This window comes from Electrophorus electricus, chromosome 6, assembly GCF_041902795.1.
Source record: "Electrophorus electricus isolate QZ-2024a chromosome 6, ASM4190279v1, whole genome shotgun sequence".
Lineage (NCBI taxonomy): Eukaryota > Metazoa > Chordata > Actinopteri > Gymnotiformes > Gymnotidae > Electrophorus > Electrophorus electricus.
Window position 1 is genome coordinate 8693858 of NC_137502.1, and position 26143 is coordinate 8720000.

The window sequence follows — 26143 nt, forward strand, 5'->3', positions numbered from 1 at the left end:
GCAAGGACCCCGGAAGTATGCGTGACCCGCTCTGTTTCTTCTACAAGCTCTACTGAAGTTGGCACTTTTCCAGCCAAGTATAATGAAATCACATGTGTTCATTTCACTGTCAGCAACCTAGGACCTGGAATTCGACTGCGAAAGTTTCAGCTTGGGTAAGTATAAGTTGCTATTAAGATATTTTGCCAACGTTCATGTGTCCTATGAATTGCTGTCGGGATAGGTGTGAGCTAGCTTGCTATGCTAAAGATAGCCAGCTACACTAAAATCTAGCCAGTAACCCAACTAAAGATACCCAGCTATATAACATCACAAGGTCTCCGCCAACATTAACCTTATATCACCTCGTCGACCAGGAAGGAATCGTGTCCCTGGCGATAATATAATTAGTTAGCTAGTCAGCGGGCTGACTAACCTTACTCTGAATAGTTAGAAGTGACGAGACGTTAGCAGGTGCCGTGATTTATTCTGTCATCAAACGTTAACCAACTAAAATGCATGTGGGTTTTATTCTGCCATTAGGCATTATATAGCTCGCTAGCTTAGTACTCTGCTGCTATTGTGTGCGAGTATTTCATTTTTATATTGGTTAGTTTATGCTGGCAAGGTTAGCTACCAAATAGCTTGCTAGACAGTCTAAATGTGCATTATACTCTGTTTTCCTAATCTAGATACTAGGATTAGCTAAGACCTTGTTAATTGTCTAATGCTAACCGTAGGACTAAAGCTTGCTCTCTGAATTAGACCCTACAAAGCGCCGCCACTCTATCGGAAATAACCGTGTATTGATCCAGTATAGGAAATCTTCGACACATGCTATGCATAACTTATTTTTCTGTTTAACATGTGTCGTGTGTTTGTGTGTACTCTGCAGGTTGAACACTGTAGATGTTCCTGTGGCAGTGCCGTGTAGTGACCGGCTTAACGTTAGATGGCATGTCAGCGTGAGGTGCAGTCTGTAAGGTCAGCACGACGAACTTCCTTATAATAAGTTTGACTGATTGTCCCAAGATATGATTGAACTGTGTTAAAAGTTGCCAGTCCCTCTAAACCCAGTGGGTTTAGCGAATGCACACCTTAATGTGGTTGATCATTGCCTTATGTATGGAGCATTTCATTATTTCAGATTTAAGGTCCGTCAACTGATAACTTTAGGCACTATGTAACTTGTGGTGAGTGTGAATCAGAAAATGGCATGCATTGGCCTAGCTGCTGTGATTGAGCAAACAAATTCTTGTCATTGCATACTTTCGCCTTGAAACAATAAATATGATGTAGGGTTACTTTTATGTTCTTTTAGCTCGGCAGCACAGCTCCAGTAATGCCAATTCAGTTAATGGAGCTGTCCTCATGTTGCAGGCCTAAGTGTAAAATAAGTAGTATTTTTTTTTATTTGCATTTTCAAAGGTGCTGATTTGCTGAATACACTATAATGCTTGCCAATAAAGGAGTCAATAAGTAGTACGGAGGAGGAGAAAAGGAGAGGGAATAGTGTTTTCAAATAGTGACTTAAATTGTGCTTTAGAGAGAAATCAGTCATGGCAATTTTCACGATCTAAACAATCATATATATACTGATATATTTTACACTCACCTTGCTTGTACAAAAGTGGTAACCTGCCTTTTATGTTCAGGTTTTGCAGTGAGGCTTAGAATACTATTGTTGTTGTTACTATTATTATTATTATTATTATTATTATTATTATTATTATTATTATTAAGTTTAATTTATATAGCCCCCTTTACAGACTCAGGGTCGCTTAGCATTAACAATAAAGATGGAGAGAGGCAAAAAATGAATGGCAAATTTGTACTGTATAATTTTTGAGTGGTTAGTTCATAGCAGTAATCATGTTGCCTCTGTGCGTGACTGATCAAAGTGTTTAAAAATAAATCCATTGTGATTGTGAAACTGCTAGCTAGCATTTCACCGTAGCTTCCCCCGCTCTTCTGCAGGTAGACAAGAATGCAGTCTTCTGGGCACCGGCTGCGGGATGTAGAGCAGCACCATCCTTTGCTGGGTGGCGGGGAGGGGGAGGCGCAGGTGGCAGTAGGCCGCATATGGTTCATCCAGGATGGCTGCGGCATGGTCTGTGCCTCCATGACCTGGTTTCTGGTGATGTATGCTGAGTTTGTGGTGAACTTTGTCATGCTGCTCCCGTCCAAAAGCTTCTGGTACACGCTCATCAACGGAGTGGCGTTCAACCTCTTGGCTGTGCTGGCCCTGGCGGCACACCTGCGCACCATGCTGACTGACCCGGTGAGACGTGGGGATTTGAGGACTGGCTGAGTTGGGCGGGGTCACCGGGAAGGTCGTCTGTTGACACATGTACAAGGAGTGGCACAGCTATGACTCCTTGGCCGCGTTTGCAATTCAAAACTGCTGCAGGAGCTTAATCCTCTTCTCAGTTTCACCCTCTGCGGCTCACTCTGACCCGTTTTTATCAGGCACTTTACAAAATGAAATGTGTTACGAAAGCTTTTTCACAGAAATTCAAGGACAATTTGGACTAAAGTGTGAAACAGTGGCCAGGCAAGGACCACACTATTTATCTGATGCACTTAAAAACAACCATAGTGTAAAAAAGCAATGCACAGCAGTTACAGGCTATTCAGTAGTTAAAACCCACTGATCTAAGCATTCTTGGAGAGGAGGTAGAACACTCGAGCTGTGGGTGTCCTGTGGTATAAGAGAATTTGGATTGATGACCTTATTCCAAATGCAGCAGTTCATTATATGGAGTGGATAATGATCCATCCTCTCTTTGTGTAGTCAGAACATGAGGGCATCTAAGCAGTTCTGTAGAAACCTGTATTTTTTTCATGTATTAATTTGAGGCAGTGAAACTCTCTACTTCCATGCCATGGTTTGAACATCACGGTGCACAGTCTCTCTTGCTGATCAAGGGAATGTTGTTTGTCAGGGTGCTGTTCCTAAAGGTAATGCCACTAAGGAGTACATGGACAGTCTACAGCTGAAACCTGGGGAAGTCATCTACAAGTGCCCTAAATGCTGCAGCATCAAGCCTGAGAGAGCACACCACTGCAGGTTAGACCAAAATTTTACACTGTGGAGTCAAGACAGGCCTGGCCATGGAAAACATTTGTTTATGGTTTTGATGTTTTGGTTGCGAAAACGGATTGCTTTGTTCCTTTGTTTCAGTATCTGCAAGAGATGCATCCGGAAAATGGATCATCACTGTCCTTGGGTGAACAACTGTGTGGGAGAAAACAACCAGCGATTCTTTGTCCTATTCACTGTAAGCAGGCTGGGGGACTTAAACTCGCTTCCTGCTGTGTTGTGATTGCTTGCTGCATCTTAGACCATGGTACTTTAAGCAAGACTTAACATTAGTTGATGTTTGAATACCTGCACAGGAAAGCTGTTTTATGTGAATCTGGATTATCTCAGATGACCGTTTCTGCTTCATAAGCACTACAAATAATAGTTGTGGGCACCCCACACAACTTGATTGTTGTTTGGAGTCTAAAATCCAGGTCAACAGTCTTCAAAAAGGGACTATAGTTGATAAAAGCAAAAGTGGCTTGTATGGTGCAAGTGCGTTATCAGTCAGACATGCCTCTAATCTTACAGAAACTGCATGCGTAACTTTTCCTTACATTAATAGGTGGAGACGGGTGCCCTCACTGAATTATTGTGAGATTTTCATTGAAGAGTAGCTTTGAAAAAAGCTTTTCACTTTCATATACCAAAGTGTCTGTCGTATAGTTGCCATTCAAAGTTAGCTTGCTAAGGTGGGTTGTACATAGATGGTGATATTTTACTAATAATGCCATAGCCCCTTCCTCAATGCTGAGAAAAGCCATGCTGTTGTAGGCCTACTACTGTGGTGAAAATCCTAAATTGCATTGGTCAGGCTTCCATTACGGAGTCCTTCAAAAATATCACCAGAGGGGCCATGTAGGCATGTGCACAGTCGTGAGTCCCTACACACATACTAATGAACAGTTTTGGTTCGTTACACTCTTGGCTAGAAATGTGTCCTATAGTAACCAAGAATATGTAAAGTAGTGTATATGAATAGGTTGGTGGTTTTTATTTTATTCATGGAAGTGTATTTATTACTGTTAGTCCTATTTTGCTACCCCTTCTCTGAAGGTTTGTATATAAGGAAAGTGTATTATAAAATGTATTTCCGTTGAGACTGCTGCTGGTTACTGCTGCTGTTGTGTGTTACATCTTTGTCTTCCTGTTTTCTCTGCAGATGTATATAGCTTCAATTTCTTTGCATGCCCTCTGCCTCAGTGGGTTCCACTTCTTTACCTGCGTCAAAGTCCAGTGGAGCGGTGAGTCATAGGCACAGTGTGGACTTTATAACTACACCCCCACCCCCCACCAAAAAAAGGTATTATGACCACAAAATAAGACATTTCTACTATTGGGCCACAAGAAAGGAAAACTACCATGGCAGAAGCAAATCAAATTTAATGGTGCACTTAATACCATGATGGTGTCAACTGGGTCTAACAAGGAATTCCCTTGCATCATCACTCCTAATTGCATTTGAGATTAAGCTGCTCTCACACTGTCCCCGCATCCATCATTACATTGGTATTTCCCAGCCTGCAGCCAGTCAGACATGAAATCTCCTCACCACCTCGTCAAGTTTGATCACATGTTCAATTCCAATGTACTAAATATACGAACACTTTGTCATCGCAGTCTTTAAAATGCAAGCATTCATGGTCACTCGTGCATACCTGACTATGGTGAATTATGTGATGGCGTATTTATAGCAAGTATAACATAATGATATGCTGTGTTTCCTTTTACTGTAGTCTTTAATTAACACAATTTTTTTTTCTTCTGAGAACTCTTGACTGAGCAACTGCTGTAGTACCATTTAACCACAAGTTGGGAAACAATGCCTTATACTGCTATTGAGAACCATGAAGGTCTCGCAAGGGGAAGTTCTTGGCCAACATAGAAAACCCCTGAAGCTTTATGATGATTCTTCTGCTGTATTCCCAAAGCATATTCTCCATCACTCTTCAGTCACAAAAACATTGAAAGCCTGAAGCCAAAAAGTGATGTGATTTGCTTGTGTGAATCTTTGTGTGAGTGTAGAGCATTCCTACTGCCTCGCGTGCTGTTCGCCCGACTTCTTGCTTCTGTATTCTAGAGTGCAGTGACTTTTCTCCCCCTGTGGCCGTCATGCTCCTGATTTTCCTGTGTCTGGAGGCCCTCCTCTTCCTCACCTTCACTGCTGTCATGTTTGGTACACAGATTCACTCCATCTGTAATGATGAAACTGTAAGTCAAACAAAACAGCCCACAGGGGTTGCTTGCCAGTCACAGACTAGCCATGGGCCACATTCACTAATGAATAAATTAGTCTGAGTAGATTTGTATTAAGTTAGTTAGGATAATTACATACTGCTGTGACGTGATATTGTATCATCAAATGTCCTCGTATGTTTTTCTGGGCATATTGCGGATGTCAAGTCATGTATAACACAGACCAACTGCACATATGATAGACATATTTATAGGGAGCTCATGAACAACCAGTGGTGTCACACTGTGATGGCCAACATTACTGATTTGCCTTTTAAAAATTGTTTTTTCCTATTGTTTATTTGTGAACAGCATATTTTTGTAAACTGGATGAAGTAAATAAAAAATTTTACTCCTTGCAAACGCTGGGAAAAACTAAATATGGTGCATACGCTGTCATTAGAATATATTCAGGTATTGTGATTGTGTTTTTGCTATATCGCTCACCCCTAGTAGTTGTAATATGAACAAGTTTCAAGCAACCACTAAAACAACATTTTTATGCTGCAAAAATAGGTGCAGTAGTGGTACTGCATTTAACTCAGGTTTGACGTGATGTTCCCTGCAACTCTCACTGAGGTGCTGTGATGTGATGTGATGTGTACGGTTTCATCTCTCTCCCTTGCCCTGCCTCTTGGCCCCACCCTGCTTGCAGGAGATCGAGAGGCTGAAGAACGAGAAGCCAACGTGGGAGAGGCAGGTGCGCTGGGATGGCATGAAGGCCGTGTTCGGGGGCCCACCCTCTCTCCTGTGGTTCAACCCTTTCGCTGGACTCCGCTTGCGGCGCCTGCTCATGGTCCATGCCCGGAAGGAAGGCTCTGAATTCTCTGTGTGAGCACAGGAACCATGTCTTTTTCAGCATGTCAGTGTGCCACCATGCCTGTAACACCACAGAATAGAGGACAAGGCACACCACTCATAATGGTGCCGCAGGTAGGGGAGCACGCTGAAGAGAGTGTGCAATAGAACTGAAGCTGGCCCAGCAGAGCAGAGCAGAGGGGCCAGGACACTACAGTCTGCTTGGTTGACCACTGTACCTCGCCCGAAGACTCATTCTTACTTTTGCCTGTGTTGGCTGTATTTGTCTTCATTAATTCTTTGTGGGTTTTTCTTCTTTTTTTTTTTTTCTTTTTTTTTTAAGGAACTCATGTCTATTATGTTAAGATAAAAAGCAAAGCTGAAATGATGCATAAACAAAGGTGTTGAGAACATCAGCTATAGCCACAGTTTAATCAAAGGCTATTGCTTCAGAGCACTCGTATTCCAAACAGTCTTTCCAATGATCAAATCTTGGTCACTCAAAGAACATTTCACTGACCAAATTGAAATTTGAATATCTTATTTGCCAAGAAAGTTTTCAAGTCCGTCTTATGTTGTGTTTGCTCTAGTCTATAGTAAAATTCAGGTTATACTGTTGTAGCTCTAGAATTTATCACAATTTAAATCGTGAGCCATAAATGGCATTATTTTAGCCCCTTATATTGTAAAGACAATTACTTCTCAAGCCTCATTTTAAATATAAATGGCACTGAATATTTAGACTCAGTATTTAAACTGTTTAACTAACTGGAAGCTACATCTGAGATCAACTTTGCACTTGTTTGGCGTGGAACTAGACACATCACATTGAAGTGTGTGCGCATGTGCGCGCAAGATGCAGGACCTTTTCCACTTTGCCCACTTGAGTCCAGCCAGCCCTGTCTAAGAGCTCACACCAGACCCCACAATGGGGGTTTGGTCTGAGCTCATCCAAGCTTTCTATTTAGCATGTAGTTCAAGACTCACTAACCATCATAAGAGCTCTGACAGAATCATTTCTGAGTACTTGTTGAGACAGAACACATATTACACGAGTCCTTATTTAAGGAATCCCTTTCTGATTGCAATACCGTGACTGCGTCTCATCCCGTTGTTCATTTTACGTTTTCACTTCTCTATAAGATGAGAGCTTTTACCTCAGTGGCTAATGGATTTTATAATGACACATAAACCATCTCTTATAAACTTAACAGTTGATGCAGTAAGTGGAGTATATTTAAGAAGGTGTTGAATTTGAGTTGATTGACAATCTGTATTTTCACAGTTTCCTAACAAATGATCCAGGAATCTGTGTACTGGCAATAGAAACCTAAAGGCATAGGTCAATAAATGTCCCTAAATTGCAAATAATCTAAATCAGGTGAGCTGGTTTAAGGTTTTTCCGATAGTATTTGCGATACAAAATCTATAGTCTGGAAGGCATCTGTGCACCAGCAATCATCCAGTCACCTGCCTCCTGACGGAGCTCAATCTTCCTACACTGTTGGTCACTTCATGGTTGTTGACAGTATTGAATTGTATTGGTTCTTGTATTATCGATCTAGGCTCTGTGTTACTGCTAGCCCTTGAATCCGAATCTGGTCCATATTTTTGTAATCACTGAACATTGGATCAACTGATTGGCCATTGTCTCATCACTCTTATCCTGGCAAGCTCTAAGAACTGGTCTACACTGAACAAGAATTGAGAATCGGGGCTCCAGATGGTAATGCAACTGCCCTGATCTGACACACCTGGATCTACTCACTTGGGACCTGCAACGGGGAGCAGAATTGGGGAAGTTTTCAACTCGTCCTAAAACTGTGCCTAAGAACTGTAGTTGAAAACCTATAATAGCATGGAAAAGTAGAAACTATGGATACTGAGTGGGACTGGAAAACACTGATCTAGCACCTAAGATTGCCATTCCATATCCATAGTCAAATAAAAAATCTTAACTGTTAACTCTTTATTTTTGGATCGTTTAGATGTCTGTGTGGAAAGGGAAAATATGGAAAAGTCCAGCCAACCGGTGTGTAGTCCATTGTCGATTAAATAGTCTTTGTGGAATATGGCACAGCAACTTTTTTATGTTTACAAGAGAGAATGTTTTGGCTAATCATTATTTTCTGTAACACAATAAATGTACAATGCTGTCAGGGGGCGGGGACAGCTAACTTTCCAACTGCAATTCTCTACTGGGTTGTATTAGTTAAACCTGTTTGCAAAACCTGCCTTTTTTATTAGCATGTATGTCACTGAGAATGTATATTGTGCTTTTTACATCTTTTAAGTATTGAGGAAGAAGATGAAATGTTTTTCTTGATAAATGAGACCACCTCTTATGCTTTCTTCACTACAAAGAGTACTGCCTAACTGCATTGGTTCTTTGAAAATATGGCTTGACCATCATTGCCTAGTGTTTCTGTGTGAACTTTGGTAGACAAGTCCCATTTCTCCAGGAGTGCTTATTAACTTTAACAGTACAGATGAAAAGCTAGGGAAAAGCTTTTTGCACCTGAATGCCCTGCACAAAGATGTCAATTGTAGATGCAAACAGTAGAATAACACAGCTTTATAAATGTGTAGGATTAGTCAGATGATCCAAGTTAAAATCCCAATGCCAAGTGTAATAACTGGTCAAGATTGTCTAGACTTATGACACAAAGAGAATGTTCAAAGCATTAGTCTTTACAACTGGAAACTAAAAGGTTATGGTAAATACATTGTGAATATTGATTTATCAAGATATTTTCAATGGTCATCAAATAATTGTTCTTTCATATGTAAAGTTTTTTTTTTTGCATAATAAAGGTAGGCTCAGAACTATTAAAACTATGAAGTTTTAGTCATTTGTTTTTTTTATATGGGGGGTCCAGAGACCTTAGGCCACATTACAATCACTTTGCATTCTTCTCTGGAAGGGCACCGAGGAACATATATAAAACACTGGCCATCAACAATGACTGAATTAGGAGAAATCTGACAAAAACAGCCTTTAAACAGGTGAAGTCTCAATTGCTTGTGAAAATCCCTGTTGTAAATTTGTAGATTTTGGTCTCATTCGACAGAAAATATGTGTAGTCCAGTAGCTATACAGTAACCAACAGTCCATTCAAAGATACATTCTTCTCTCAGGTCAGGGTATCCTCACTCCTAATATATTCTCCGATGTCAGCTTGGTGAAACACCACAATCGACATAGGGTCAACTTTCCGGCATTCCTGTGTGGTTTTCGCTGCCACTCCAAAGCCCTGTAACATGACAGATCAGATACAATGATCAGATACAATGTTTAATATATACAAAAAACAATATATAAAAATCACATGAATATAGTAAATGTCTCACCAGCGGTACATCTGCCATTGAATATATCACTACTCCTTGGTACTGTGCGGTATTTTCTGTAATTCTACCAAGGCCTGACTTCATGATGTGGTTGCCATATAGGAAGGACTGTTCTGCTCCAGGCTTAACCCAGACTTTGTACTGTCAGAAAACAGACACCACATACTTGGAAGCTATGTATTTCTGATGAAGCATAAATTCATTGTCATCTTTATATTAGACAAATCAGCAATTGTGTAATACCTCGAATTGTTGCACAACTTTATTTCCCGTGCAATAATACAATTCAATAAAATACCTTGGCGTATGGAGCGAGAAAATCAAGAGCTGTAACATGTAGACGAAACTTTTGAGTCTTCGTGAACTTCCCGAAACACGTGCCAATAGATACCAATTTGTTTCGAGATATATTTGTAGCCAACTTCAGCATCTTTTCGCTAGTTTTATAAATACAAGAGAAGAATGCATACTCAACACGATGACACCCAACACCAAATTACTAAAATCTCTTGCCTAACAAAGCATCACCTAAGCGCGAAGTACAAGATATATTCTTACCTAATATAATATACACGATCATGGTGAAGTCTGAAGCAGTACGTCCCGTCGGGCCTATCAACAAGGAGTTTGATGTTTTCACCGATGCTAAAAGAATGAAAAGCACGCATAAAATTCACACAAGAGCAAAAGGTAATAGCCTGCTAGCCAAAGTCTGTAACACATTAAGCAAGCTATCTTGCTAGATGTAGAATGACTTGCTGTCAGCTATTCGCGAGTGAGCGTTAACGTTAGCTGCTTTAGCCATGTAGCTACCGCACAATGTAGTGGTGTTTCAGACTGTTAACTAGCTAGCTATATGGCTAGATGTATATTTCATAGATCAAGGCTTGTTGGTTGAGAATACCCACTACTTGGAAAGCTTCTCAAACATCGTTTTCGTCTCCTCGTCTGTTAACGGACGCATTATAAAGAACAGTCACCACAGACCCCAAAAAACACAAAAACTCCTCGAGTGATACCACGTGGGATCGTGGGAAAAAAAGACCAAGCTGTCGCGAGATTATGATGTTATATGTGTCGCAGGATTATGACGGTTTGACGTGTTTCCTCGAGACAGGATAAACATGGCGACCGTAGACGTGGAGAATGAGAGTATTTTGGTGTCTATATTCAAGGATAGTTTTCCTGAGAACTGGAGAGACAATCCAGACTTTGCGACGTATTTATCAGAGTTAAGTTCATACGGAGTCGAAAAGTTAAACCGAGAACCAGAGCGCTTGGCAGAGGACAGAGCTCAGATACTGCAGCAGACTCGCGAGCTTGCCTTCTCCAACTACAAGACCTTCATCCGCACAGCTGATTGCACAAAGGAAATTTATCGAGACTTTGGACGTGTAGAAAGCAGTTTATCTAAACTCCTCGACAAACTGCCGAGCTTTGGTGAAAAATGCAGGTTTGTCTAATGAAATGTCAATTTCTGTGCTGCCTTACATTTATCTAATATATTGCTAGGATGTGTTAACATCACGAGTTGGCCATATGTTGTATTGTTCTTAAAAGAGGCTTTATAAAAGAAGCAGAAGACATTGGAGTCAGCCGGCGCATGAACAGTTTGACTTTAAATCGACACACCGAGATCCTGGAGATTCTGGAGATCCCCCAGCTTATGGACACCTGCGTCCGTAATGGCTACTATGAGGAAGCGCTGGAATTGGCCGCTTATGTCAAGCGGCTGGAGAAAAAGCATTCGTCACTTCCCGTAATTCAGGTACTTGTTTCAGAAAGATTTAATGTTTATGCAATTCACGGCATCCATCGTTTACAGAAAGATCGATTTATAATAAATGTTTGCCTGACAATTATGAATTAATTGTGGTACTGTTTCGTGCCTTCAAAGGGAATTGTACATGAGGTTCGGCAGTCGGCACAGCTCATGCTGAACCAGCTTCTACAGCAGCTGCGTAGTAATTCCCAGCTCCCCGTTTGTCTGCGAGTGATCGGGTACCTGCGCAGAATGGATGTCTTTACAGAGGCAGAGCTGCGTGTGAAGTTCTTGCAAGCTCGAGGAAGTTGGCTGCGTTCCATCCTAGTGGCTATCCCCGAAGAGGACCCATATTTCCACATTACCAAAACCATTGAAGCCTGCCGAGTCCATCTGTTTGACATCATTACTCAGTACCGGGCTATTTTCTCTGACGAGGATCCCCTGCTGCCACCAGGGGGACAGACTGTGAACGAGGGCGCTATATTTCACGGCTGGGTGGTACAACAGGTCGCAGAGTTCTTGGAGGCCCTGGACAAGGATCTTCAGCGTGGAGTGGGAAGCCGCTTGGACTCCCTGTTGGGCCAGTGCATGTATTTTGGTTTGTCTTTCAGCCGTGTAGGAGCAGACTTCCGTGGACAGCTTGCACCAATGTTTCAGAGGGTTGCCATGGACACATTCCGCAAAGCTATTAAAGAGTCTGTGGATAAGTTTCAAGAGGATATGAATTTGTACACTCTCATATCTCTCCCATCAATGCTTGGCAGTACGATACCACCTTTGGTGCCAAGTACGCAGCCTGGCACTCTTCAGCCTCCCATGGCCTTGCTGGACTTCCCACCCTTGGCCTGCTTTCTGAATAATGTTTTAACAGCCTTCAATGACCTCCGATTGTGTTGCCCCATTGGCTTAGCTCAGGAAGTTACCAAATGTCTTGAGGATGCCCTCCTGAAGGTACAGGACTTGGTGCTTGCCTTATATTTGCATTTTTAAATGTCTTATTTTTGCTACAAATCTTATGCTTGTTGATTGCATTTAATAATAGCTGAGCTTTGTAGACAGTACCCCATATGCCCAGATCAGGTCACATGCTGCATTGCTCATTCATGTTATTACTATTGCTTTAGTCAAAATTTACCTCCAACTTTCTTTGGGCTTGGAAATTTCAGGCATATGGTCTGACACCAGTGCTCCTTAATGACATTTCTGAACATGCATGATGTTAATGTGGAAATGGGTTTTATTCTGTCCTCCACAGGTGACCAAATTGATCCTAGTTTTCCACAGAGCAGAAGAATCTGCCTTCAGTAGTCGGGAGCTGGAGTTATTTGTTCAATTTTGCTGTGCCTTTGCTGAGGATATGGTGCCATTCCTGAACCGATGCTTACAGGTTCTCTTCCCACCAGCTCAGCTTGCACAAATTCTTGGTAAATATCCATAAAATTGTAAAGTATATTTTCACTAAAATAATTGTACTTTTGATTTTAAAAATGTTACTGAGGGTTTGTGATGTTTTTAGGTGTCCCAGCACCCCAAGTTCATAAATATGGCAACATTGGATGCATCAGTGTGAGCACTGTACTGGAGCCACTGGAGTTTGTCCTGCCCCAGCGGGAAAACGTGTCCCCAGTAGTGGATCTATCTATTGACCTGAATAGCTTGTCTACAACTGAGGAACCTCCATCTTCTGAGAAAGCAGAGGCTACCGTAGAGCCTGTACCAGCTCCCCATATGCATCAAGCACCAAAGACAGAGTTTACCATAGCACCTTCCCTCACTGCAGCGGAACAAACTTCTGATGGAGGAGAAACCCATCAGGCCGAGGTGTCTTTAATGAACACACATGGTGAATAACTGTTGTGGTAAAACAGAAGGGTAATCATTATGGTTTCAACCAAATTTAAAATGTAGATGGAACACTACGCCAAGTTCCCAGAACCAGAGTATGCCTCATCACAGAAGAAAAACCTAATTCCAATGGTGGTTCATTAGCACTGCAATTTAGTCCCAAGACTTGGCCTATTCCCTTGAATAACTCCTTCTGTCTAGCCCTTTCCATTCTTTGTTGCAGAGCTTTCTTTGAAAAATGTGGTTTATTTGATCCATATATTGTTTAATAGGGATCCATATATTGTTTTCCTTGTACTTTATAAGGGGCACAGATTAGATTTTTATTTGGGAAAATATATATACACACACACACACACAGGTAATAAGATATAGAAGATTAAATTTAAATATGTTAAACTGTCAAACATCCTGTACTACTGTATTTACCTGTCAAATGATCAAGTTATTTAAGTATGCTAAAGACTAGTGATTGTTAAATGATTACTTACCATAAAAATGTTTGACCACAACATGCCACATTGTTTTGTTTTTTTGTTTTTTTTTAATTTAGGCAGGGCAACACCTTAATGTAAATATAAACTTAGTCTATCCTAACCTCACTCCTGCATCTTAAAGACTTTTGTTTGTTTGACCTTAATTATATAATCATGTGAAAGCATTGTGAAATAGCTTGTAAAATAGTCTTCCTTCCTACATAAGTTATCAGCATCTTCCTATGACCAGAGTATAGTTTGTGAACACCGATTCACTTTTTCTTTACAAATTTCTTGCGTGAAGCATTGGGATTGGCCCGTCGTCTCCCTCCTCCGCTCTGGCCATCGCGCAGATGTAGGTTGGCCGATCTGCTGTAAACGTCGTGCTCCGAGAACGGCGAGGTGCCTGCTAGGTAGTCTGGGTCAAATACATCAGTCTTCTGGCGTGCCTTCCTAGACAATCTCTGCTGGGGGAAACGCTGATCCTCCACCAGCTGTGGATTATTTGCATGTTTGCCCCCTTGTGGTAAAGGTAAGGAATACTGCAGGGGAAAAAGTAAAAGCAGCCCTTTAGTATTCCCACTTATGAACAGCAGAGGTAGAAATGTTTCAGTTTTGGGATATCAGGATTTATTATAATCAATATTCCTTAGTACTTAATCATTTTTTGAATTTAAAATAGAAATTTAGTTGTTTTTTTTAAACATTTTTTTTTTACAAGACCCACTGTACACCCATGAGTTTGCTGGTTGACAGCAACGAAAGCAAGGCAAGCAGACATGCATGTTGGACAAGGGGAGTTGAGCGGTATGCCAATTCTGGCTAATGTTAGCTCCTCAATGTCTGGCAGAACCAGAATTTCAAACAATTCATATCATGCAAGCATCTGTAACACCCCATCTGAATGGAGTCCCTCATTGGCAAAAAGTTGGCCACTGACACAAACTCAATGTCTTGGTGGTTCACCAACTACTGTGGGCTAGGCATTAGTGACTGAAGGAACTTTCTGGCATAAAAAAAAAAAAGGCAGAAGAAAACATACCCTTTTGCCTTTAGGATTGAGCACTTTTGGGTTCCTGGAGAAGTGCATTCGCATGCTGCCATCTTCAGTGAGACTCACAGCAATCTTCTTTAGTGTGCTGTGGCCACAGTTTGGACAAAAGGTTTTGCTCATATTTGTTGTGGTCCTGAGAGGGAAAAATAAAATACTGCATGAACATAACTATCCACTGTAAACTCAAAGTCTGGCTTGCATGTACATTAACTTAAGTGAGTGGAAAATGCACTCACATTTGTAGAGGGGGGTGGGGAACACTACCAGTAACCACCGTTGGAAATTTACACATGAATATTCTACAGTCTTTTTTGCCCATTTTTGTAACTATTTTTATGATCAGGTTTGGAGATGTTTTATAAATCTTAATCAAAGTTGGGTGTCCTTTAGGACCAAAACACAAAATTAATAATTTGTCTTAATCCATGCAAAGTAAGGTACATCAGTAGTAATTGTAGTAAATGAACAGTGTAGTAATTGTCACCATTTTATCAGTTCCATAGTTTCCACTGGATATGGCACGTGCCTTATTAAGGTTACATGTGGAACGTAGCCTATATTTGGTAATTATTATTTGGTAATAATTTTTATAATCACTCACTTGAAACAGGCATGACAGCGTAGGACATGGTTTCTTGTCTGCTTTATAAGCATTCCATTCACTGAGAGTACATTGAGACCAATCTGAATAAGAACATTCTGTTGGAAACAACAGCAAGAAATGCTTGCTCAGAAGAGGAAGAAATATACAATACAAATGGTCAATATTTTGAATTTCTGTCTTAGTAATACTGGTTGGAAATGATTACTGTGACTAGTACTAGCTAGTACTAACATTAATAAGGCTTTAGGGATTGTACAGAGGAAAAACCAGATCATTCAATGTCTAAACGGGTAGTTTTACGGATAGTTTCCTTCTCCTGTTCAAAGATGTAACATACCTGCATGGCAAAGTCTGTGGTAACACAACCCACTTTGACATCTGCTGACTGCTGCCAATTTCCAACTTCCATTTGGACTTGATTGATATTACTGGGAGTGATCCAACCCCCACCATCATCTTCCTCATCTTCCTCCTCCTCCACCACATCATTTTCAACCCCCTGTTCTAATACAGTTTGAGGTACTGTTTTCTGATCATCACCTGACAGGTTAACAGACTGCAGTTTATCTGTGACCACAACCGTGGCTGCACCCTACAAAAGATTAAAAGAATGAATGTTTAAATTCTAACCTTTCGCTATGATCAAGAAGCTTACAAAGTTGTTAACAAAGTAGAGAAAAGTGACTTTATCGACAGCTGTCAGGATCCACATAGTTGTACTCACCAGCAATTCCAGTAAGTCCGCTTCAATGCTGGGCAGTGGGGTTCTCCAGAACTGGAAGCTGTTAAACTCTGAGCTCTCAGCAGCCTGAGGTACATGTGACACTGTAGGATTCTGAACATCAGTATCTGGTCTGTTTGAGGACTTCTGATTTTGGGTGAAAGAAATAATTTGTTACACAATAAATATGCTCTCTGTAGGAAAATGCAACTATTGTGGGCTGGGTTTCCCAAAAAGCTTTCGATAAATGGTAGAGTGAGGATCACGCTGAACACTCGCTCATTTAAGATCTTAACACTACAATGTGTAAAGAAAACAGAGCCCAGTGTGGCTGAATAAGTGTTTCAGATAATGTGCACATGCATTCTTTTGAACACAATTACATATTCTGTATTATCATATGGGCACGCTGGTCCATAAGCCTTGCAGGAAGGCCACCTGATTTTCTAATAGGTGAAGTCTACCCCTACTAATGCTGTGAGTAGTACTCATCAGCATATTCAATGAGTGCACCTAATAATTTACTTTGCATTTTTAAGAAAAACGACTTAAGTAAAAATCTGTTTACCAAAGTCAACAAATATTCGTGGCCTAGCAAAATGCATATAACCTACCTATGAGACAGTCTGTCTACATAGGTAGGAACAGGCGGTTTAATTAAAAAGACTTACTTTAGAGGGAATATGGAAACCAGCAATGTCAACTGGAGCTTCTGGATGTCTCTGTGTACTGCATACTTCAACCTAAAGTTTATGTAAAGACATTCTCTAAAAAGTCAAAGAACTGGTTTTAATGCAATTGTTACTTTACATGAAGCCTCATCAAACACTAATACCTGTACAGCAGGTTCTTTTTTCAAGTGCCCAGCACCCACATTCTCCAGTTCCAGCTGGTAGGTTAAAGCCAAGACCTTAATGTCTGTTGCAGAAAGACTGGGGAAGTCTCCTGTCTTTTTCGAAAACTCAGTAACTACAAAACAAAAAGAAACTCGTCAGCGCTGAAGTAATCCCTAGTGCATTGGTATCTACAGCACAAAGTGGAGGAATGCTGCACACGCAAGACTAAAAAAGGTCCAATTAAAGTTGGCTATCGCTGTCTGGCTACTTTATTCAATGATGTGAGTACTCACCGAATCGTACGTATTCTGGAAAAGGCTCTTTAAAGTTGAGTTTGTAAGGTAAGAACGCCAAGTTCTTTTTTGTTTGTTTATCCCGAATTTCATTCACGACATCCTTGAGAGTATAGATATTTTCCCCAATTTCCTAAACAGACACAATAGCTAGTCAGAGTCCAAAACACGTACATCCCTTCTTAGATGTTTTTTTTTTGTTAAGAGGAAAGTTCATTGCATATCGTAATTTAATATAAAGTGAGACAAATCACAAATGATATGTTGGGATTATAATGTCAAAAAAGTCGCCGTGTAATTTTAAAGCACAACGATAAGATACGACAGCTAACGTTAGCCAGCCGTAGAGCATTACAAGATAACGGCACCACTGATACTAAAAAGTATCAGTATTGGGAATTGCCATTTGACAAAAAAAACAGACAGGTTAGCATGTCATAGTCGAACCCAATATATTATTATTGGCATCGCCGTTGAAACTTACATGTAAAGGAGCTTTCTTTAAAAATGCTCCAGCATCAGCCACAACATGCCGGACCGCAGCGGCTGCCATCTTGAACCTAATGTACGTGCCAATCAACCCCCCGTCCCCCCCCTCTAAGTCTCGCGGGAAGATGCAAATATATTCACGTCATTTGTTGATGTTTTTGAGAGAAACATGGCGGCCCGGTGGAGTAGTGAGAATTTCGTGGTGGAGTTTAGAGACGCTCAGGTAAAGACTTGAGGTCATTTAAAAATAGCGTCCTTATTGGTTTACACTTGGTTCTCTCCACAAGCTCATTAATGATGTGCATACTGTAATAGACTATTGGCAGCTGGCTGGTTACCGTTTTATTTATTTCCACAGTTAGCTTACTGAAGAAAATGACAAAATAACAAAGTATTTACAGCGACCATAGACAATTTAGCTAATAATGTTATTTTAGTCAATTAAGCTAAGATGTCCAGTTCGTTTCCAAAATTACCTAGTTTCCAAAAAGGAAACTAGAGCTTTGAAAAGCAATTGCATACCTGTACTGCGGTTAATGGTTGCGAGTACGAGCTATGCGTGAAAATGTAGCTTAACGCTAGCTAGCTATTGACTTCACTAGAATTCATTACTGATTTTGTGTTTTCCCAGGCTACTGCAATGTCAGTGGACTGTCTTGGCAACTATGCTGTACTTTCTGGGTGCGTAGTCATGCTTAATACTACATCAACGTGTGAAAATTCCTTTGAAATATTTGCCAGTCTGAGTTAGGTTGCCATATGATGTTTTCTTCTTCACGAGCCTTAATAACTTTAAGGAACTTAAACAAATTCCATACTGTAAAACATGGCATGTGTTTTGGTCAAGTTGATCGAGCACTTGTTTGTTTATACTGTTAGGAGACGATTTTTATATGTTGTGAACCTTGAGACCCCCTCTGAGGCTCCTCGAAAAATAGGCCGTCAGAGCAAGTGGGATGTCGGGACTGTGCAGTGGAACCCGCATAAAACAGAAGCCCACTTATTCGCTGCGTCTGTAAGTGTTAACGTCCCTCAGTCAAAAAATAATTAAATAAAAACCTCATTCAAGAACAGCAAAAGATCTAGAGAGTGGCACATAAAGTGGCATATTGTTTGACATCAGAAAATAAGGCCATGGATCTAAGGATTTTTGTATGAAAAAATGACATCATCTAAAATCCGCTGTCTTTTGTAGATTAAGGAAAAAATTGTGTATTGTCTGCATCAACAATTCAAAACATGTTCTCTAAATGTACTATCTTTTAAATGATTGATGTTAATGAATAACCATACATGTACTGTGTGTATACAATATACTGAACATGTTATGTGGTGTTAGAGGTTGGATTTGGAATGATTTTGTTCAATACACACAGTAAATGTGCTGGTATCTGACAAATTTGTGTAGAGTAACCAGCGAGTAGACCTGTATGTCTGGCGTGATGGATGTGGAGAGGCTCACACTTCCCTGCAAGGCCACACACGAGTTATAAGGTAAGATACTGTTGAAGGTTGCATCTCACAGCATACAATATTATGTGTTTTTTCCATTCTCTTTGACACTAGCTTTTTTATTACTGACCAGTGATTTGGATTGGTCCTGGTTTGAGCCAGAATTTCTTGTTACAAGTTCTGTGGACACTTATATCTACATATGGGACACAAGGTGATGATGAAAAAAAACAGCACTAACAAAACACATTAATTATGTTTTCTTTGGTCAGCTATTTAACTAATTTTGTTATTTACGCTCTTTTTAATTTTTTCTTTTTAGAGACACTCGAAAACCAACAGTAGCCCTCTCTGCAGTGGGTGAGTTCACAACTTGCTGACTGATATTTGTTTGGACCTGCATATAAAGCGTGCATGAATCACACTCACTGCTCTTTCTTTCATTACGGTGTGAAAGCGGGGGCCTCTCAAGTGAAGTGGAACAGAAGGAATCAGCACTGCCTTGCTTCCAGTCATGATGGAGATGTTCGAATCTGGGACAAAAGGGTAACTGGGGTGCATTCATTCCCACTTAGAAAACGCATATCTAAAAATAGGCATCAGTCAAAAATTTCAGAGGAATATAATTGGTCAATGAGCATGTTATATGTGGCTTGTCTGTAAAGAGTGGAACAAAAATCACATCATCTGGTAGTTTTTTATGGAGAGCGAGCCATTAGGTGTAACTTGAACTCTCCTGAGAATCATTTTGATGTAAACAAAGTGACTTCACAAAAGCATAATTGTGGAATTAATCATATCAGATTTATTCAAGAGAAATCTGTAATGTTAAAAATACAGGTTCAGTTTTAGTCATATTCTTGGATTAAAGTTCATTGTCAATGTGGTTCAGTACCAATAGCCTTGGACTAGTTGTATATTAGTCCAGCCTCCTGATGCTTACAACTGTGTGTGTCGTAAGAGCTACAGTATTTGTTAATCAGTATCTGTATTGCTTGTTTCAGAAACCTAATACAGCTGTGGAATATGTGGCTGCTCATTTATCAAAGATTCATGGCTTAGACTGGCATCCTGATAATGAATATATCCTAGCAACCTCCAGCCAGGACAACTCAGTTAGGGTGAATAAAATGTATTTCTTCTGACTAATAATAATTGTGAATTATATACTATACAACATCTTGATTTTTACCTATGCCTTTGATTTTAATCTGTCTGTGCTTCTCTGTGCAGTTCTGGGACTATAGACAACCTCGAAAATACCTCAATATATTGTCCTGCCAAGTTCCTGTTTGGAAGGCCAGATACACAGTATGTTCACGCATCAACAGCTGTAGTTCCCTGTATAAATGAGGGGAAAGTAAAATGATAATTGTTATAGCCAGTTAATCCAAGTACACGAGCAGTTTGGGTTAAAGGTCCTATTATTACAGAATTACAAATAATGTCAGAATTGAAAAGATTTGGCCTTTTAGCAAAACCGAGTGTACATTTTAGTGAGTGACATTTTACTTTACAGTCACGTTAATTATGCACTGCAAATTCTGTCAGTTCATATTCTATCACCATTTCGTTCCATGTCTTTTTATGGCATGGTATCTCAAGCAGTAATTTTTTCCACTAAAGTGTGCGCTCGGTGCGCTGTGCCTCTGTGCCTGCTTCCAGCCCTTCTCCAGCGGGCTGGTGACAGTGATGGTGCCACAGCTGCGACGGGAGAACAGCCTGCTGCTGTGGAGCACCCTGGACCTCAACAGTCCCGTCCACGCCTTTGTGGGTCACGATGATGTGGTGCTAGAGTTTCAGTGGAGGCCTCAGAAAGAGGGTGAGCCCAGTTCTGTGTGAGAAATGAGACCAGCGTCATGTGAGGAGAAAGTGAAGGCCTTCAGTGACCAAGTATCACATTACTATGATTTCATGTGCCTTTCTTTAAGGCTCTAAGGACTGCCAGCTCGTTACGTGGTCCAGAGATCAGACATTGAGAATATGGAGGGTAGATCCTCAGCTACAAAAGGTGAGAGACGTGGCTTGGCTTCTGTTACTTACTCAGTACAGCTTGTAATAAGTACATTATAATTTATTCTCAAGTATTAGATTTACTTATGGGAACAGCTAAACTGTTCTCATATCTGGTTGTCTCCTGTAGCTGTGTGCCAACGACATTGTGGAGGAGTTAATGGAGGGCATGACTCTCACAGCAGAGTCAGAGAAGACACTTCGCTCTCAGGATTCAGAACCTCCTCTCAGTACGAGCCTAACTGCAGATGACTCTCAAGGTAGGTGCTCAGCTAACCTATGCATTAAATTATGAACTTATAATAAGCTTGTAGTGGACTATAATACTGGCTTTGCTTTTCTTGATATTCCTTTAAATGTTAGGGAAATAAATTCTGTCCTATCTATAGGTGAGACTGAGGGCCTGCAGTCTGGTGTGATGTCCAGTGGCAGGCAGGATCCTCCAGGCCTGCCGCAGACCCTGCAGCAAGAGTTCTCTTTGGTCAACCTGCAGATTCGCAATGTCAATGTGGAGGTCAGCGCTTCCCTTCACAAAACGTAACACCAATTTCAGGAAGCTGCTACAATGCACTTTCCTACTCTGCATAGGTTTCTTTCCTGTATAAGAATGCATTTCAGTATGTTGTTAAATCACAGCTCCCATCTCCTTTGGATAGATGGATGCTTTGAATCGCACCTGCTTCGTGTCAGCCCACTGTGGAGCCAACCAAGTTAGACTTGTAGTGAAGTTTCCAGCCCAGTACCCAAACAATGCTGCACCATCTTTCCAGTTCGTCACTCCTACAACAATTTCATCCTCCATGAAAACGAAGATACAGAAGGTACAGGTCGATGGGTTCCTCATATAACCAAGGTTCCTGAGTACATTAGACTAAATTTCCAGTAATATGTTCTATTGCAACGTGAGTGTTACACCATAACTCTATGTGTAATTGGAGTGTTATACCCTGAGTAATGTGTAACAATACACTGCCAAGGCATTGTATTTGCTCTATAAATACTCTGCGACATTAATACTCTGATTTCCTTTATTTGAGTACATTGCATTACACAGTATTAATAAATATATTACACTGTAATAAATTGCATAGTTACGTTGCAACAGTGGTGTTCTAAAGTGTTACAAAATTTCTTATTCTACTGGTAGTTAAGTATTGAATAAAAATGAACTTCAGCTATATATTGTAGTGTACTCCAGCAATATCTGTTTTTAAAATTTTTATATTGTTTGTTTTCTTGCAAGATCTTGACAGACACATCACTTCAGAAAGTGAAAAGAAACCAAAATTGCTTAGAGCCCTGTGTGAGGCAGCTGGTGTCTTGCCTGGAGTCAGATATGGTTAGTTTTGCTTCAGCAGCCATCGTCAAACACAGAATTGTATTCATGAAGAGTACACATGCTCTATATTTTTATACAGTTGAATTTGGTTTCAGTTCATAAACACTTGCCACACAAGGTCCTTATTATTCATCTTCACTGTGTTTTATCTGATTATTGTAGGAAGACGGTACTAATCCACATGCGTTCAGCAACTCCGTGAACCCCACACTTCCTGCCTTCCCCCGGGTCACCAACACCTACGGCTCCTACCAGGATGCCAACATCCCCTTCCCACGCACCTCAGGGGCAAGATTCTGTGGCACAGGTAGGTAACACGATGAGGGCTTTTGTTGGAACAGTTCTGGCAAATTCAGCTTTTTGCAGGATCCATTTGTATTTTTGTCCTGAAGTTAACTCATTTGTGAATCTTTTCTTTTCTGAACCATTTATAATCACGGAACAAACTCTGTGCCCATGGTATGCACTATATGTACTGTGTATTGAGATTGGGAGGTGGAGCCACTATCAAGGCATTAGTCATCCATAGCCCCTCCCTATAGAGAATTAAATGTGTCAGCTTGAAGGGAAGAGTCTGAACTCCATAAAACAGGCTCTCCACAAAAGCTTTGCCATTCACCTATGCTGTTGTTTGTATCTGGTGTGTATATACTGTGTGTTCTTGAGCCACTGATTCATTTATTGTAGTAGATATTGCAGATGATTGTGGATTGTAGATGATGTGCTTCCCCCCCCCCCCCCCAGGCTTTCTGGTCTATTTTACCCGACCCATGTCTATGCATTACACCGTGCCCTCTACAGAACCCACACCCAGGTACACCTTCAGCCTCTAGATTTGCATGGTTGGTGGTTTCTGTTAGGATATAATTTCTGAGTAGGTTTCCAAAGTGACCACACAATACTAAGATGACGACATTAATGGGTGGTGTTACACAGGTCTCTCTCGGCACTCTCGGCGTACCACAGCGGCCTCATGACCCCTATGAAGATGCGCAGTGAGTCACAGGCCACACTCAGGCTGTACAGCGGGAGCCCGACCCGCACAGATAAAGAGCACGTCTCCATCTCCTCCTTCTACTATAAGGAACGGGTAAGCCAAAGGCTAGAGGAAGCAGGGGACTTGTTTAGCGAGCTGTATAGAGTACCACAAACATTGTAATGAATGTCTGGCAACATGGCATGTGATGGCAACAGAAATACACATAACTGGCTGGTTGGGTCAGCTCAGACAGACAGATGAAGGGATGCTCCAGTGGTCACTCAGTATCTTGGTAAGATGTTTTCCAACCATTCTGATCTTGTATTTAAACATGTCAACATATCAATCAATTTTAGGTTGCAGTGTACACGGCCCCCGAGTGGCGCAACAGAAAAACGTCCATGGGAGCAAATTGGTGCTGCTCCTGTCATTTATTAGCCAATCATGGACACCTGTGTGTTCGTGCTTGCCGATGAAGGGAAATTAAAGCTAACCTCTGAGTGCGTTGGGCTGCCCTGTGTCGTAGCACAGACAGCAGTTTGAAAAGGTGTCTTGGAGGAAGCATGTGCTCACATGTGGGTGGTTGTCTTATGACAGGGGGAGGCTAGCTAGCTGGTGTGTGGGAATTGACATAACTAAATTGGGAGAAAAATGTGTTAAAGACTGGAAAAAAATGAATAAAAAAAGGTTGAAAGAAAAAAATGCTGTTGTAATGCTTGTTGTAAGATAGCCATATGCCTTCTGGTCTCCCTCCATCCAGTTACTGTGTTTACCTGCTCCAGGCTTGTGTTGCTCGTTTATGCCCACTCATACTTTCTGTGCTGTTTCTTCCCTTTGTGTTTTGGTGGTATGTCTCCCTCACACATGTTGCTGTGGTCTGTTTTATCCCAAACACCAATCAGAAGCCCTCTCTGTCTGCTCATCGCCGCTGGTCTGTGCAGACTATTCCTGACTGTCCGGTACTGATTCCCTTCGCCTCACCCCACCCCTTTGTCTTTTCTAATGTATGAAGCTGCCTCCTTGAATCGAGGAGACGAGGAGGATCTGTCTCCTCTTGCTCCTCCTTTTTTGTTTTTTTCACTTCTGTACTTCTATTCATTTAATTATACGTTTGCCTAATTCTGTGATTTCTTACCTAATTAAAGCTTAATTTTACAGGATTTTTCAAATAATTGACATCATCATATTCCTCTTCGGTCATCTTGGATATAGCACCATTATATTCCTCATGGTCAGATTCTTCATCCGAAGAAATTGGTGATGTTTATGTATTTTCTCAAAGTGTTAGGCAGCCAGCTTCAGAATGCAGTTACTAATAGGTGACATTTGTGGCCAGGATGGGAGAGGTCACGGAATTTGTAGAGTGAAGTATTGGTAAGGTGCATGCCCAGGTACCTGGACCACAACTCGAGCGCTCTCCTCTAAGTGCATTCAGATGATCAGTGTTGTGTGGCCTGAGAAGATGTAGCAGCAGACCTGAGTTTCCCCTGAGGAACCATGAAAAGCCTACACTGTATTAGATGGATGCAAAATGGTAGCACTATTACTATACCAGCTACTACGAATTGGAAATGATTGATGGAAAGGTGATGAAGATCAAAAATAAATTGTTAAAATTGAGGAAAAATATAACCAAATCTTTTAGGCAATCTTGACACCTATTATCAGTATCATAACTAATCATAGTTTATAAATAACAAATGTTTCTAATTATAGTGTTATATTATGGTAAAGTGTAGTGTCTGTCATATAGATGCAAACAGTTTTGAATCTGACTTGACCTTGATTGCTTTGTATTGGTTTCCTAATTTTGTGTCAGAAATCTCGGCGTTGGAAAGGGAAACGAGAAGGAACCGACTACAGCAACAGAACTACAAAACTGGCTGGCAAAGTCATCATTCAGGAAATCTCCTGTCTCCTCCCCATCCACAAAGCACTTGGAGAGACCTACATGTATGTTCACTGAGATTTCCAAACAGACCTCACACTGTGATCAACTATTGCATCTAAATAATGACACTGCGTGAAGTTCACCCACTTTTAACACATTGTTGCTGTCTGTGCAAAGACATCATTTACCTTTGTCTGTTTTCAGACTTAATGTGAATGACATACAGGACACATGTCAGAAAAATGCAGCTGCAGCCCTGGCAGTAGGGCGCCGAGATTTAGCGAAGGTATGCGACTGTCATCAATCAGCCATCAGTCCAGTCTTCTGATTCTTACTGATGGTTTTATGTATACTGAATCGATTTAAGTCATTATACTATTCTAAAGGTGGTGTGGTGGAAGTCTTCCTGGACAGGTTAGAGAAATGATTGCAGCAATTGCTGTGCTATGAAGTGACTCAGAGACAAGGCTAAAAAAGAAAAAGAAAGTTTATTCAAAGTCTCAGTTAGACACACAAATGTCCGTAAGGGACAGGCACTTGGCGTGTGTAAGGGAGAGGGGGACTTGCACCCTCTCTCGGCCCACCTTTATACTGTTCATACTCAGCAGAGAGAAAAAGAAACAAATCCCTACTAAGGGTTGTTTTGCCCTGCTGCACCCATCTTCCCAGCAGCAGAGCCAAGAGCCTGGGTGGGTCGGATAGTAGGCAAGGGCGGGGTCAGAGAGACGGGCGCAAGCGCCTGAAACAACTTACTGATTGATTAACTATATTTAACTATATTTTCCATTACAGTTGCCACTATTCTAAGTATTATTGGTGGCCATATATGATGTCTATGGTTCTTTATTTGTATTTCTTGGAATAAAAATTAAAGCAAAAGGCCAATTTGTATGTGAATGCGTAAATACTGTAGTACGTATACATTTTTTTAAGGTATG

The 26143-nt window shown here is 40.9% G+C and overlaps 5 protein-coding genes across 7 annotated transcripts in view; 3 read left to right on the forward strand and 2 right to left on the reverse strand.

The window, feature by feature from the left end:
* On the forward strand, positions 1 to 8935 carry zdhhc7 (zDHHC palmitoyltransferase 7). Its single transcript, XM_026999510.3, has 8 exons — positions 1 to 155; positions 875 to 963; positions 1957 to 2260; positions 2925 to 3049; positions 3164 to 3260; positions 4227 to 4308; positions 5145 to 5275; positions 5955 to 8935. Exons 3-8 carry the CDS (start codon positions 1967 to 1969, stop codon positions 6132 to 6134), a joined length of 909 nt encoding a protein of 302 aa, XP_026855311.2. The 5' UTR covers positions 1 to 155; positions 875 to 963; positions 1957 to 1966; the 3' UTR covers positions 6135 to 8935.
* Positions 8657 to 10512, reverse strand: nip7 (NIP7 nucleolar pre-rRNA processing protein). The gene is made up of 5 exons (XM_026999511.3): positions 10357 to 10512; positions 10007 to 10093; positions 9747 to 9885; positions 9449 to 9589; positions 8657 to 9351 (listed from the first exon to the last, which is right to left on the reverse strand). The coding sequence occupies exons 1-5, from the start codon at positions 10410 to 10412 to the stop codon at positions 9232 to 9234; spliced, it is 543 nt and encodes a 180-aa protein (XP_026855312.1). The 5' UTR covers positions 10413 to 10512; the 3' UTR covers positions 8657 to 9231.
* On the forward strand, positions 10472 to 13574 carry cog8 (component of oligomeric golgi complex 8). Its single transcript, XM_026999583.3, has 5 exons — positions 10472 to 10901; positions 11009 to 11216; positions 11346 to 12164; positions 12469 to 12637; positions 12730 to 13574. Exons 1-5 carry the CDS (start codon positions 10573 to 10575, stop codon positions 13062 to 13064), a joined length of 1860 nt encoding a protein of 619 aa, XP_026855384.3. The 5' UTR covers positions 10472 to 10572; the 3' UTR covers positions 13065 to 13574.
* Positions 13504 to 17601, reverse strand: nob1 (NIN1 (RPN12) binding protein 1 homolog). The gene is made up of 9 exons (XM_035525702.2): positions 17527 to 17601; positions 17043 to 17175; positions 16749 to 16882; positions 16585 to 16656; positions 15917 to 16060; positions 15530 to 15784; positions 15190 to 15287; positions 14577 to 14721; positions 13504 to 14076 (listed from the first exon to the last, which is right to left on the reverse strand). The coding sequence occupies exons 1-9, from the start codon at positions 17593 to 17595 to the stop codon at positions 13807 to 13809; spliced, it is 1320 nt and encodes a 439-aa protein (XP_035381595.1). The 5' UTR covers positions 17596 to 17601; the 3' UTR covers positions 13504 to 13806.
* Positions 17602 to 17691: 90 nt separating this feature from the next.
* Positions 17692 to 26143, forward strand: part of wdr59 (WD repeat domain 59) — a 10544-nt gene continuing 2092 nt past the window's right edge. Inside the window, exons 1-22 of one of the 3 annotated variants that reach the window (XM_081716052.1) lie at positions 17692 to 17754; positions 18163 to 18212; positions 18411 to 18546; positions 18940 to 19025; positions 19117 to 19197; positions 19306 to 19343; positions 19441 to 19529; positions 19988 to 20104; positions 20217 to 20294; positions 20649 to 20805; positions 20915 to 20994; positions 21127 to 21256; positions 21386 to 21510; positions 21653 to 21817; positions 22240 to 22335; positions 22498 to 22642; positions 23080 to 23149; positions 23272 to 23425; positions 24217 to 24273; positions 25134 to 25267; positions 25410 to 25491; positions 26139 to 26143. The exon at positions 26139 to 26143 is cut by the window's right edge and continues 108 nt beyond it. In XM_081716052.1, coding sequence (XP_081572178.1) covers positions 17701 to 17754; positions 18163 to 18212; positions 18411 to 18546; positions 18940 to 19025; positions 19117 to 19197; positions 19306 to 19343; positions 19441 to 19529; positions 19988 to 20104; positions 20217 to 20294; positions 20649 to 20805; positions 20915 to 20994; positions 21127 to 21256; positions 21386 to 21510; positions 21653 to 21817; positions 22240 to 22335; positions 22498 to 22642; positions 23080 to 23149; positions 23272 to 23425; positions 24217 to 24273; positions 25134 to 25267; positions 25410 to 25491; positions 26139 to 26143 — 2129 coding nt within the window. In that variant the 5' untranslated portion in view covers positions 17692 to 17700. The remainder of the gene's footprint in view (positions 17755 to 18162; positions 18213 to 18410; positions 18547 to 18939; positions 19026 to 19116; positions 19198 to 19305; positions 19344 to 19440; positions 19530 to 19987; positions 20105 to 20216; positions 20295 to 20648; positions 20806 to 20914; positions 20995 to 21126; positions 21257 to 21385; positions 21511 to 21652; positions 21818 to 22239; positions 22336 to 22497; positions 22643 to 23079; positions 23150 to 23271; positions 23426 to 24216; positions 24274 to 25133; positions 25268 to 25409; positions 25492 to 26138) is intronic. The other 2 variants (XM_026999554.3, XM_081716053.1) reach the window with 2 other exon arrangements.

Excerpts from the sequence above, each read along its gene's own strand:
- nip7 (XM_026999511.3), bottom strand. The coding sequence starts at position 10,412 with ATGCGTCCGTTAACAGACGAGGAGACGAAAACGATGTTTGAGAAGCTT. Across the intron at positions 10,094-10,356 it reads TTTGAGAAGCTTTCCAAGTA|CATCGGTGAAAACATCAAAC; the intron begins GTGGGTATTCTC and ends TCATTCTTTTAG. Across the intron at positions 9,886-10,006 it reads GATCGTGTATATTATATTAG|CGAAAAGATGCTGAAGTTGG; the intron begins GTAAGAATATAT and ends TTATAAAACTAG.
- nob1 (XM_035525702.2), bottom strand. The coding sequence starts at position 17,595 with ATGGCAGCCGCTGCGGTCCGGCATGTTGTGGCTGATGCTGGAGCATTT. Across the intron at positions 15,785-15,916 it reads CGGACTTACTGGAATTGCTG|GGTGCAGCCACGGTTGTGGT; the intron begins GTGAGTACAACT and ends AATCTTTTGTAG. Across the intron at positions 15,288-15,529 it reads CCACAGACTTTGCCATGCAG|AATGTTCTTATTCAGATTGG; the intron begins GTATGTTACATC and ends TGTTTCCAACAG.
- zdhhc7 (XM_026999510.3), top strand. The coding sequence starts at position 1,967 with ATGCAGTCTTCTGGGCACCGGCTGCGGGATGTAGAGCAGCACCATCCT. Across the intron at positions 2,261-2,924 it reads GCACCATGCTGACTGACCCG|GGTGCTGTTCCTAAAGGTAA; the intron begins GTGAGACGTGGG and ends GTTGTTTGTCAG. Across the intron at positions 5,276-5,954 it reads CCATCTGTAATGATGAAACT|GAGATCGAGAGGCTGAAGAA; the intron begins GTAAGTCAAACA and ends CCCTGCTTGCAG.
- cog8 (XM_026999583.3), top strand. The coding sequence starts at position 10,573 with ATGGCGACCGTAGACGTGGAGAATGAGAGTATTTTGGTGTCTATATTC. Across the intron at positions 12,165-12,468 it reads TTGAGGATGCCCTCCTGAAG|GTGACCAAATTGATCCTAGT; the intron begins GTACAGGACTTG and ends TGTCCTCCACAG. Across the intron at positions 12,638-12,729 it reads TCAGCTTGCACAAATTCTTG|GTGTCCCAGCACCCCAAGTT; the intron begins GTAAATATCCAT and ends TGATGTTTTTAG.